Source organism: Atta colombica, unplaced genomic scaffold (assembly GCF_001594045.1).
Source record: "Atta colombica isolate Treedump-2 unplaced genomic scaffold, Acol1.0 scaffold153, whole genome shotgun sequence".
Taxonomy (NCBI): Eukaryota; Metazoa; Arthropoda; class Insecta; order Hymenoptera; family Formicidae; genus Atta; species Atta colombica.
Window position 1 is genome coordinate 1,164,868 of NW_017259243.1, and position 13,726 is coordinate 1,178,593.

Consider the following 13,726-nt stretch of genomic DNA (forward strand, 5'->3'; position numbering starts at 1 on the left):
AAGGCAAATACAAAATGCCAGATGTTTAAAAATTTGAAATCACAAATATTTAACGCTTCGTCATTGACATGATTCAATATAAGAGATTTGTGATAACAAATTGCATGACAATATACAAAGAGATAAAAAGGAAAGAGAAACCTGATAACTCGCAATCGGTCTGCAAAGCACAGATAGTCCTAGGGTAAGGTTGTCCTCCCATTTTATTTAATTAACTGGCATTATCGATTGGCCAGTTGGGACTTGTCTGGTGCCCACTCTCGTTGGTGTGAAGATTCGCGAAAGTAACCTTGACTTTACGGATACCATGCCACCGATCGGACAAACATAACGGTCATTGAACGCATAGGCCCGGTTTTATTCGATGTCGGATTCGGATTTAACTGTAATTCTACGATTAGTTCCTCCGGTTGAAAATCCGCAAAAAAGAGATGATCTGTGAAAGTATAAGAAGATATTGAGAATGCATTACCAATTCGCGTTAACTCTACATCATTCGCGTAGTTTTATTAATGTAATTACTCGCACGGAATATTTCTGAGATTTCTCACAATTATATCTCAATTTTCATTGTTCTCTTTGATAATTTACACTTAAATAAAGATTGACAATATTAATACTTTATACATTCCTCAGGTAAAGATAAATGCAAACATTTTTTTTAATTGTGAAATAATTTAAGCTAAATAAATATATAATAAAATGTGTAAATAGTATTCATATATTTACCGAATATAAGGCTGGAGTGTTCCGGACACTCCACGCGAGTAATAAAGAATTAACGGACACGCTCACGAATGGTCTCAATTTGCAATAGATATTCATCTGTCGAGGAAGGAAGGATGAGAAAGAAGAAGAGTCTCGTACAATAGTAGTGCGTACAATAGTACGAAGACAAATGATGATTGCGGAGACGACTGTTACGAAATCACGTGAAAAAAGAACGACTCGTACATATTTTGTGGCATCGATAAGATCGCTATGTTAATTAGCACGAAATTTAATTCGTGTCCGGTCAAAATTCAAATATACTTACAAAACAAAAACGAGCTAATGTAATGTTCGTTTTTTGGTTCTTTTTTGGATGAATATATAAGATGTGTTCTACCAATGTGCGCGCGCGCGCGCGCGCGTGTGTGTGTGTGTGTGTGTGTGTGTGTGTGTGTGTGTGTGTGCGTATACTATATGGTTGTATATATGAATCTCTTAGATTTCTTGCTGCAATCGATTCGACGTAAAAACTTCTTCGTCTGCGAAGAAGATTGCACAAACGGCGATGCTCGAAACGGTGCCTGTAATTACAATTGCGACACGTTTCGTGGGAGTGTTCTTATTGTGTTTAACGTACTGGATAATGGGGTTAGCATGCCACAGGATAAACAAAGACTTTTTACGCCTGTGAATATTTTTGTAATAAAGTTCGGGAGATGGATAGAGAAAAAGAGAGAACTACTGTCTGCGCGCATTATCGTTGCAGTAAAAATGCGATTATATCTAACAACGAAGAGTTTGCATGGAACAAACACACGTAATATCTTTAACATGTTCAATTATATTATATGACGTAAATACATACGCATTCTTGTGACGTAGTATCACAACGCGTAGACATAAACACGCTACACTCGCCATTAAGTAAATAAGCACGCGAATTGACGCGTATAAAATCGACTGCCTTTTATTTTTTTAAGTGTTGGAATTTTCTTCTGCTACACGAAGTCGAAATTTAATTGCATGAAAATTTCAATATCGCGCGTTAATTAAGTTATTTACAAAATAACCATTTTTTTATCAGTTTCATATGTTAATCTCGAAGATCTAATTACATTAATTAAGTTATCTATATGTTAAATATGCATGATTTACGTGCCGATATATTTTTTTTTTAATTCACAGCGAATCTTTTATTAAAAAAATTGCTGTGATGTAAAATAAAACTGACAGGGAATAAAAAGTTAATGCCTTATGTAAAGAATAACGATTAAAATAGTTGAATATCTTTCAACGATTTTTTTGTTTAGATATGATCACGGTAAAAAAATTGGACAAAAGATTTAAAACACCGTCTGAAGTTCGAATTATATTTCTACCTTTGATGCGAGATAGAAAAAAAAAATTTAATTGACTGCAGTCAGCTAACAATGCTGGTGCAACCGGACGTATACTAATTTTTACCGCGTGAACGGGCGATAACCGGACGGATAACCGAAAGTTCGCCGGCTATCGCGCACCGGTTCTCATTTTACGCAATAAAATTAGTCTCTCGCGTGACCTTGAGTCGGTTATTGAACCCTTCTTGCCCGATACGCGAGCGACGCGTCGAATCAGAATATCCGAGTCGAGTTTGGAAACATCACGCACTCGCGTTTTGTCGCCTCGTCGCTGATAAGCGGGTTCGAATAAACATTTCTCTCTCTTTCTCTCTTTTCCGTTCTCTCTTTCTCTCTTTCCGTCTCGTTTCGCATACGCGAGTGCCTTTAAAAAAATGCAGCTTTATCGTACCGCGCCGGCTGGCACGACCAAAATCAGTGAACGGTAACGATTTCAATCCCTTATTAGTTCGGCGTGTATTAAAAGCGCAATGCACGCTAGTGATTACAGGGAAACGAATGTTAATCCGTAAAGCATCGTTGCGATATTTTCATAGTATCAATGCCGGCACATAAAACATACATCCAGCGTCGCGATTGTTATTTTTAATAATCGAGAGCTACGTATAGATACGCGCAAAAATATATATTTTGTTTTACTTTAACATTTTAATTTCTTGCACTTAACATTCGATTGTGTATTGTACCGGAGGAACTGTCGGTGCGTATCCGCGTCCGGAAACGGTGTAATGCGTATATCGACGAGTCATTTCATTGTGCGCAATTAAAAATTAATGGCAGCGACTCTCGTCGGTACTTAAATTGTATTTTCAGTCGTACCAATAGTACGCGAACGGTACTACCGGTTTTCGGCTGTAACTTCTCTCTCGCGACAGGCAGGCAGAGAGACGAGAGGTGATCAGGGAGGGTCCTGGTTTATTGCTTAACGAGGCCCAGCCGCGCCGGTATTGAATACCGTGTGTGCATAAACGACGATACACGGCCTTGGAAAAAAAAAAGCGGGACAAAATTAAACGCGTGCGGTCGGTGGATATCGGATTTTAAGTGTCCCGTGAAAGTCTCCGCCTGTGTCACGGAATTTCCCTCTTGTCTCTCGTATATCTCTCTTTTTCTCAACGTACCAAAATTAAATTGTACGCTTGCGGATAAATGCGGTATAAAAATATATAATGCGATTTGGGAGCTTGTTTTCTGGCTCTCTGTTTAATGCGTATCGGCTGGAACACGCTCGGAATCATTTTAATTGCTATTTATCCACGAATCGTGTAAGATGTAATTAATGGTACGTTCAGGAAAAGAGGAGGATTCTCGTGTGAATTTTAACCCGAGTGACGCTCATCATCGTTTTCATTGTCACATGTAACACATCGCACTCTCACGACTTTCTACCTTTCACCGCATTTTCGCTAAATTCGCGATTTTGTGAGACTATCGCAGTGAGACTATTTCACAAGACGTTTTAAATATTTCAACTAAAATAGCATGCCAATTTTTTAAATTATTTTTAACGAAATACGTCAAAATACAGAGTACTTTTTTTTAATCTTTCGAAGCTGGTGAGTCTATTGCAACTGAATTATCACTCAATTATACAATAAATCTCTTTGTCAGAAATATTAATTTTCTTTATGTTATATGTCTGCAATTTGGATCATTCTTAAATACTCATAATTCATTCTTTTTTTATGACTTTATCATTTTGGTTCACTGAAATTAATTAGTGCCTTTTAATTAACATAAATCAAATGCGTCAATTATACAAATTTTGACATTATTTCTGAAAAATTAATTCAATTGAAATAACAGAATATAAAATACAGAAGGTACACAAAATACAATTCTACATTATATTTATAGATCTGTTCTTTTTAGCTGAACTTTTGCACTAGTTCATCTTTCTTCTTTCTTTCTAGAAAGAAAAGAAAGAAAGATGAACTTGTGCAAAAGTTCAGCTAAAAAGAACAAGCTTTATGAAGATCACACATATGAAACGTCCTTAATTGTAAAAGGCAATCCTTTATTTCACCTTTCATTTTATTTTTAGATTCATTTATTTTTCTAAAGTTCAATTTTATCCTTTATTTTAATAATATTTTATAGGAAATTCCTTTTTAAATATTATTCCAATGTCTAATGTCATACTAATGAGTGAGTATTTATGGAAAAAACCGATAAAGTTATGCAAAGACAATATTAATCCAAACAGAACAACAAAATCACAATAACGTCAAAATAACATCAACCGTGACTGATTGAAGTGATTTTAATAATATTTGCAGTTATTTTGACGTCATTTGATGTTATGATAACTTTGTACTTTTGGGAGTTATCTCAGATATGTACAAAAAAATTTTCTTAATTAGACTTCTAACAGTCACAAACTAATTTGAAAATATTCAGGAATAACGTCATAAAAATTTCAGATTCGTTCTTCATGTTCTTCAAGAAAATATGATCGCTGTAATTATATCCGCAAAGTATTCGAAATAAAATAACAAGAAAGAATACAAGATATATCACATGATATGTACATAGCATTTTTTTCGACCGGTTGAAATCAATACTGTCTAGGAAAATTCAAGGTGCTTCGGAGTTCGCAAGACTGGCAAAGTGCATCGTCCTCATTCGGCGTCACCTCTCATTTTCTCCCATCGGCTCCACGTATATATATCGGCCGTGGGCTCGCTGAACGGGTGTCCTCCACCATTTCAACAAGAAGAGCGGGGCCGCGGCACGGCGTCCACGCTGCAAACCGGCGACGTAAACAACGTATCTGCGCAGGCGCAGCCGTTCCTCCCGCGCCGCCGCTTCAACAGTTCGTTCGCGCTGTCCTCTTCCATCTCGCCCTTTCTTTCTCACTCTCTCTTCTTTACTCCTTATTTCTCTTCCTTCTCTTGCACGCGTACGATTCTCTTGCTCGTGGAGCGTCGGGCCCGACCATCGCTTAGCAGCCTTCTCAGCGACGACGCTGACCTTCATAAAGTCCAGCGCACAATGGCCGGCTGCAAGATCCGAACATTGAAAACTTTCATACGTGTCTGGAAATGTTCGGATAACTGTATGGGGACCATGGCCTACGGAGAAAGTTATGCGGTTAATTAAAGGAGTGAAATGTTGGAGTATATTCTCCGAGTGAATATATATATATATATATAGAGCGCGCACGAATTCGAGCTTAATATGGAGTCTACTCCTTTGTGTGGTTGAGCGCAGCAACAATGTTGGTATTCGCCGGTCGGTGGTTGCAACATCGCGACAGCCTATGTCGCCGCTCGTTTCTGTCGAAAGGTCTACCAGGCGCCATTGTACTTTGAGGAAAGAGAAAGATAAAGAGGCACTCGAGCACGCACTGGCGGAGTGTAAATATCGATAACATGCGGAAACAGCGAACGATGCTGATGATTTAATCGGCATGTTCAATTAATAAAAAATACAAATATTTATTTCTCTCTCTCTCTCTCTTTCTCTTTTGTTTCGTAAAATAAGAAAAAAAAAATGTGTTCGGGAAAAAATTTAAGAAGCAATCTTTTGGAGATCATGTTTTTCCCTGATTTAACAGTTAACTTAAGTAACGGAAAATTTGTTGGAATAACAATCATTCTCAAATTATCATTATCATCATCACAACTTTTTAACATTCATGTCTAAGATACCTGACATCTAAAGTTTATGTTGACCATTATTTATCTCGGAAAGACAAGTACAGGTAGATTATACATTTTCTAACTGAATTCTTCCAAAAATGAACGCAGATAACGAAAGTTGACCAACGATAAATAGGCTCTAGATAAATGTCAGCCTTTTTTGTCATCCGGATGCAACGAAAAGCAGCAAATCAGATGCGTCGAACATCCTGATGAAGTCCCTCGTCGTGACTCACGGGTACCTACTATCATCCCCTCCATGCCCCTCCATGGGCATTTGAAACGATTCTCTGTCTCTCTTCTCCATGTCGACGACCTCGGTTCTTCCTTGTAAATTGCACCGAATCGCGTGCTGCGACGTGTCCCAGCTGAGCGTGCTTTTTCCAGCTCGCTATTTTACGGCCGCATCGTTCGCCGGGAAAATGAAAAAAAGGGTCGAGGCTTTTGTTCGCCCTCTTGTCTCGTTTGTCACGGATCGCTACCGATTGCCAAAACTCGCTTTCGAGCAGTTTCATTGTCGCGTGTCCTCGCACGTTCTCTCGTGTCTTTCTCAATAAGTTCGCTGCGACGTTTCCGAGTACTTGCGCTTGCGTATCCTGGAACAAAGCATCTCTCCGTTGCGGAGATGATTCTGCTCGTACGTTCTACTTGGCGTGACGCATCGTTACGTCGCGTCGCAATGACTGTTCCCCCACCGTGAAATGAAAGCCCTCCCAGTTCGCAAACGGTGCATCCATCGACGACGAGCGACATGTAGTCGTTACAACGACGTAGCCTTTGTCAGTATACCTGCTGCGTCACACGTGCTTCGTGCATCTCTCGCCTCGGTCAGTCCCCTCTCCTCCCTCTCTCACTCTCTCTCTCTCTTTCTTTCTTTCTATCTCTCAGTCAGATTTCTCCCTATCGGTTCCTCGCGTCTACGCAGTCATATTCTGAAATTTTCTGCCCCTTATTACCACATCTCGTCCCCGCCCGTTCGCCGTCGCCATCGCCACGGCTTGCCGCCGCCGCCGCCGTCGCCGCCACCACTATGAAAGTCCCACAACAAACCCGTAGATTTTTCTCCCGCCACCCCGTATACTTCATGCGTGAGGCGCATCGGTGTGTGTTGCGAAGGGTCAACGTCCGACCCTCACCACACGCTACGGATCGACGCGCATCGTACGCGCCAACACACAGAAGTCCGGTTTGTTTTGGTTTCCCGGGCGTTACCCGGCCTCCCCACTTCTCTCCAGTGACTTCGACTCCTCTCTCTCTTTCTCTCTCTCTCTCTCTCTCTCTCTCTCTCTCTGTTTCTCTTCTTTCTCTCTCCCTTATTCGCCCATTCCCGCGTGCTCGCTTTCTCTCTCTCTCTCTCTCTCTCTCTCTCTCTCTCTCTTCCTTCCTCTCGCGATATATCCTTATGTCCGTGAAACCCATCGCCGCGTGGAACGACGGCGTGGTCCCGAAATGGGGATTGAGAGTCGGCAGCTAGTGACGTCAGGATGTGTACACGAAACGGTACATCGAAGTTATCGTTATTTACAGACAATGCAATGACAACCTCTGAAAGTTTGTATATTAGATACAAAAATATTTCCTGAATAAATTAAAGCAAAAATAAAGATAGCATCATAATATTTACATTTTAAGTTGCGTCAGGCAGGAAGAATGCAGATATTTTTATTTGTTCAAATAATAGTACTTCCACCGACATCTTTACGTTAAACAACCGGATTGATATGTCCGGGACGGTGAGATACATCCGTTACGATTCAACGAAAGAAAATGGTTTGCACGCGAAAATCTTGGCAATCGTGGGAAAGGTAGAGTGACGCAGGAAAATACAGTTCCTGCCGCGTGCAATTGCCGGCGACTCAACACGAGTCGATTAGCGCGGAGAAAGCGAGAGACCGCGTGGAAAGCGAACTCTCGTAGCGTCAAGCGTGTAGTTTGGAATCGATTTTTGTGGTGCTGCGTACGTTCGATTCGTGAACAACACGCTTGACGCTACGGCGAGTCTGCACAACCTGCAAATAAACGCGTGCAAGAATCGGCCTTGGTAATCGGCGAGACAGTTTGCGTGCCGGCTCGGCAGTAGTGTAGGTGCTCGAATTGTGATTAATCATCAATACAGTCGAATATCCGAAAATAGAATTGTGACGCCGCGCCGAGTTCTTTCGCTTGAAGGAATGCGCACGCACGGCCGATTCGAGAATCGAGATCCATTCACTCTAACGAACTTCGGGGCGTTGACTTCCAGCGCATTCCTGCGGGACGAATCACGGTATAGTCTATTTCATTGGCCGCGTCTCTCGTTTTCGAAACGATTTAACAAGAAATTTTTCACACGTCGCTTATCAAAGGACTCCGGGGAGCGATGACGCAAGGACGTCTCGTCGGGATAACACGTGCGTAATTTTTGTACAATGCTCCTCAGATCTTTACGCAGTACAGAGACGTGCGCGTGTATATTATATATATAAGTGAATTTGCGAGCGAGTAGTAAGCGCGCGCGCGTGTCGTTGCGCAGTGCACAGCAGTAGTGGGAGAGCGCAGGGGGAGAGACGCGCGGTATTCGTCATATCCATGGTAGGGGTGGATGCCCGGTGCGCGCGCTCCGACCGATGCGTGTGCATCCCCAACGGGCCGCAGCTATCTCTATCGCCGGCAACGTCGTATCGCATGCGATGCGCCCACGAAACGCCGGCCGTCTCGTCGCGGCAACCCCGCGTTGAGGCTTACTCATCCCCGCATGCAATGATATTCGCGCACGCAAACACGCGGGAGATGGCTTCGCGAGATCTACGTCGCGCTTCGGCCCTACTACGCAGCGAAGAAAAGGATACGCCGTCAGGACAGAGTTCCCATAAAATTAGAAATCGGATAATTATTAGGGGAAAGTCGAGGAATATTAAAATTTTTTCTTTTGAATGATCAACGAAGTATTTGCAGCGTAAATCGCATTTCTAAATGTTTATTCATCAGAGAAGGTATAAAAGCATATATGCTTATCAAGAATTAGTGCGATTTCGACTTAAGGGATGAAAAACCTCTACCTCTGCATAGTTGTCATAAATTCTTATCCTAAAATTCCATAACTTTTCCCTGACTATCAATAATATTTAAAAATGTTTTCGTCCTGATTTGAAAACTGTTAAATATTTTGTCGGGAGATCAATTTAGCATAGCAATATAAATTACAATTAATATTGCTGATTATGAATTAACATTACTTGCATTATTAATTGTTAAATTGATAATATTTCAAAACTGCATAGGTGTGACGTACATACATTTAAAGCCAACAATTTTAATATTCCAAAAAATTTTGCGAATTGATCAATTAAAGAATGCTTCAAAGTATTTGCAATATTAAGTAGATCTTATCTCTAGAATACATTAATACATCAAAGCAAGCATAGCATCTCCGATAACACGCACGTTTAAAAGAAGTCATAAAGACATTATAAAGACATTGGTTTTGGACAGACATGTTCATCAAAAGATATCTAAAAGACATCATAAAAAAGCTCTTGTAGACAACGCGTGTCTGTTTATCATTCAAGAAATCGTGTGATACTTGCAACGTGTGATTCGAGCTTTATATGTAACTACCCCTGGGACATTTCTAGATGCCTTCCCCCTGATCGAATTTTGCGATAGCACGCTGTCTCTATTACGCTTTATGCACAACGGGATGTTCAATATAACTGCATTTGACGATATAATCTTGATATGCTTTTCAAGCAAAATCTTTTGTTTCTATTTAAAAAATATTGTTATATTTTGAATACTTTATTAATATCGAACATTTGATAAATAAGTCAGTCAGACAATTAATGCGTGAAAATGAAAAATCGTGACAATAATCATATATTGATAAGTAATATTAATTTTGTCCACTGCAATTTTTTCAATAATCATGGATGTTTTTAATCTGATGATTTTTATATATCCTATATTTTATAATCTTAAAAAATACATTTTTATAATAAATAGTTAAGCTGCATAGCTCAGACAATTAACAATTAATTAAAGAAAGAAGTAATGAGCTTGGCAAAATAATAGTTCAATTAAAACAATTGTATTTTTAGTCATATTAGGTATAGTAAAAAGAAATTCATTATTTTTGCATGAAATTGAATGGAAAAATAATGGATTTCTTTTTATAAATTCAATTTAAATTGGACCATCTTCAGTGGAACTATTACAAAAACGCTTACAAAACATCATGTATTAATCATAACATCTCTGATTAAATGTTAAAACGGCTGCCGTTATTAATCCTTTTTCTAATTAATTAATAATATTTTTACTTAATGCATTATCTTTTGCGAATGGAGTATCTGGGAGAGTAGATCGGCGTCGATCAGTGGTTGCGCACGCGAAGATGCTCATCCGAATGCGTGGTGCCCTCTAGACTAATGCTATCGGTATTACCGCGTCGTATCCTAAAGGTCGTGGAAAAGGGAGTGAAGGGGAGGGAGTAGTAGAGAAAAGTAAAGGACTACTGCGAAGTTCTCCGGAGCACGCCAAACCAACACGCCGAGAGACATGGGCAAGACAAGGCAAGGCAAAGGGAGAGCGTTGCCTGCCGACCGGCATAGAAGGTCTGTGACCTCGGCAATGGCTGAGCCGCGGCATACGCTGTTCCGTTCCGGCGTGTACCCGACGTGTGTACCGTTTCAAAGATAACGTCACCTATGTCACTGAAAGATCTTCGAAATCGTCGAAAACCTTTTTCCGAACGGTACGTTCTCGCCTCCTGGACGCATCTCTTTCAGACGTATTAATACATACGCGGGACGCCTTCCGGGCTTATCACGAGCTTCCGGTCACCGGTCTTTCGCCACCCGTCACCCGGTATACCGCGCACCGGTGTATCTCCCCGGTGTACCGTTTCGGAGCTGATGTCACTGCACTAGCGAAGCCCTTAAAGCCCGCCGAAGCGGTAGCCTCTCCGCCATCGAACGGCGCAATCCCGCTTATCACGTGCGCGCCTTTCAGTCAATACGCTTCCGAACGCTTATCAGCCATCGCACTCTCTCTCTCTCTCTCTCTCTCCCTCCCTCCCCTCCTCCCTTCGCTATCATCCCGTCGATCGTACCATGCACCCGGTGAGAAATCGAAAGAGGCGAGCGTTAATGGCGCGTAGTAAACTGAGCCATGCAAAATTGAGGAAAGCGATCGACGGTGGTGTGGGGTGGTGCGGTTTCCAAGATCGTGTCTTAAGTGCAGTCGTTAAAGTCACTCGTAAATATTCATGCGCTCATTAACTAGACCGAACGGCCCGGCGACGTGCTATCGCGCGAATGCGTACTTAAAGCGAATTATTTTCGCCGTAGTCTGACGGCTTATTAATCCGGAATGCTTTGAAGGGACGTCCTACACTGTAGCGTGTTAACGAGCTCATGATTGTCTTCTTGGGCCGTTACGTTGGAAAATGTTCGCGTCGCGTGTGCTCTCGCCAGGATGATTGTAAAACCGTTAATAAGTAATTAGCTACATCCGGATTATGCTCGTCAAGCTGCATCAACATGTTTAAATCTATATAAATTCACAAACACGCCGACATGTATAGAAACTGGCGAGATCGATTTTCGATGTGCTTTGTTAGAAATAAACGTAGAAACGTAACACTTTCGCGTCCGCTTAATAAAATATCGAAATTCGATTCAATGCTTATTTCAAGGCAGATTTGTTTTTACTATCTACACTTAACTCTTTGTAACAATAGTTGCTGCTGAAAATGCATTCGAATGATTAAAAGCTAAGACTAATCCATTTGTAAATGTACTCCGAATCCCCTTGAGCGGAGCGACTTGCAATTATCATTCTATCCGCGTTGGATTCGTACTCGGGGATAAGCAAGATCCGGGTATCATCCGCGATAATCGTCACTCGAGTAGAAGACGATTACACGCAGTTGAGGACTTGTCTCGCTTTCGTGAGAGATGCCGGTCCCGTCCTTCGCGCTCAAACACGCGATCATCGCGGACCGCGTGGGCTTGTATTCCTCGCTCTCTTGCGATCAATACCACGTGACCGTAACGTTGTGACCGGCGCAACGCGGCGCCTCCGCTACCGGCCGGCCGATGTAAACAAAGAAACGTGCGCGCGGCGCGGCTGCCGCACGGCATCGATTTTCCTCTCTCTTCGGCTTGGCGTGACTCCGACACAGGGCTGTCTTAAGATGTTCGGAATCTTATAGATTAACATACGATATCTCACCTGCGATCACGCGTAACAATTAATGTTTCTATTCAATGACAATTGAAATACAAAAAGGGATATAATAAATATAAGGATTCTAGGATGTTGAGGGGGAGGGGAGAGGCTTTTTGAAATCTGCAGTATATTGATAAAAATATTTATTTTAATTAGCAAACACGGGCTATATTAATAATAAATATTAGAATCATTTTAATAGCAAAATGAAGGGAATTAATTATTTTTGAAATGGTGGTTCACTGGAAAATGTTACATGAATGGTGTTTCAATCGATGAAAACAGTCTATTCAATTCGATGATCAAAGCAGTCCTGTTACCAGTGTGAGCCATGCACAAATTGCATCACGATGTACCGATTGGTTATGGAACAATGTTTGCTGAAATAAATCATAGCTGCCTATACACACATTACCCTTTTCCCTTTCGTGAAGTTCTCACGGACATGTGAAGTCCTAATGAATTCTATCGGGTCTATCACCACGTGATGTATGTACGTTCGTGTCGATGATCATTAACGACTATCATTTTTCTGTTTTCAGGCGAATGCGGCAGTGGTCTTCAAGTGCAATTGGCCGGGTTGCCTCGAAATCAAGGCGACCGTCGCACTTATTGAAGAACATGTGCGCCAGTCACATCTGCTTCTGGGGTAAGTTAATACCCTAGATGTAATATGTGCCTCGCACATAAGCGTAAAACGCATTATGAGGTCGAGGCGGAATACGCGCGCGAGGTCAAGCCATCAAGTTGGTCCCACAGCTGAAAAAGAGTACGCTATTGACATTAAATATTTTCCGTGAGCCAAAGCGCTTACAATCGGTTACCATTATAATGTCAGCACTGTATACCCTAGCTCGAGTATGCAACTCTCTTCAAGAGCTTATAAAATTAACTATCGCCTGGCTCATAACGCACCACTTCGGTGTCGGGAATTGTTGATGACGGAACAAAATGATCGTATCCATCTGCGTAAGTTTACATAATGTTTATATAAATTGACATAGCAATTATTTCTATGGTTCTCCTCTTTTCTTGCGACGATTCAATTTTTCTTGATTTTTTTGATGTTTTTTTTTTCTCTTATAAATAGATTAATGAAATATAATATTAATAACGATAATAATTTTATTGAGTATAAATATATCATATAAAAAAACAGTATAGTATAGGAACAGTATAGTATAGGAAACAGTATAGTATAGGAATAAATAAAAAAAATTGCATATCAATGGATCGATAATAATACGATATATATATATATAAGATTAATTTTTATTCTCGTTGCTTTCCTTTTAATACAAATTGACAGATACTTATATTGTTTGTTTCTTATGATAAGAAAGATAGAATATAGGTGTCAATTTGTATCACTAAATGGAAAATATTCAGACTTATGTATTACTGTACATTAGAGTTATACAGGATTATCTATATATGCATAAAATAAAATCTTCAAAATAAAATTTTTGAGAAAAAGAACTAATACTAATCGTATTAGTAATTAAAATAACAAATAATACAAATAATAAATAATACAAATAACACTGATACGAAAATAAATATTAGTACATTAGCTTGATTTTAATAAGATAACATACTTGTATTTATACAGAGATACATACGCACTGATAATACTCATATATTTATTCACACATATGTATGATTATATGTAGATAAAAATACATTGTAGTAAAAGTAATAGTAAATAATAATAAAATATAATATGGTACGGTATATATGGTATAAATATTATTATAAATA

General features: G+C 40.1%; 1 protein-coding gene across 1 annotated transcript in view; it reads left to right on the plus strand.

Moving 5' to 3' along the window:
• Positions 1–13,726, plus strand: part of LOC108685530 (zinc finger protein 704) — a 93,805-nt gene that overhangs the window by 77,917 nt on the left and 2,162 nt on the right. The window contains exon 6 of the mRNA XM_018190369.1: positions 12,508–12,614. Coding sequence (XP_018045858.1) covers positions 12,508–12,614 — 107 coding nt within the window. The remainder of the gene's footprint in view (positions 1–12,507; positions 12,615–13,726) is intronic.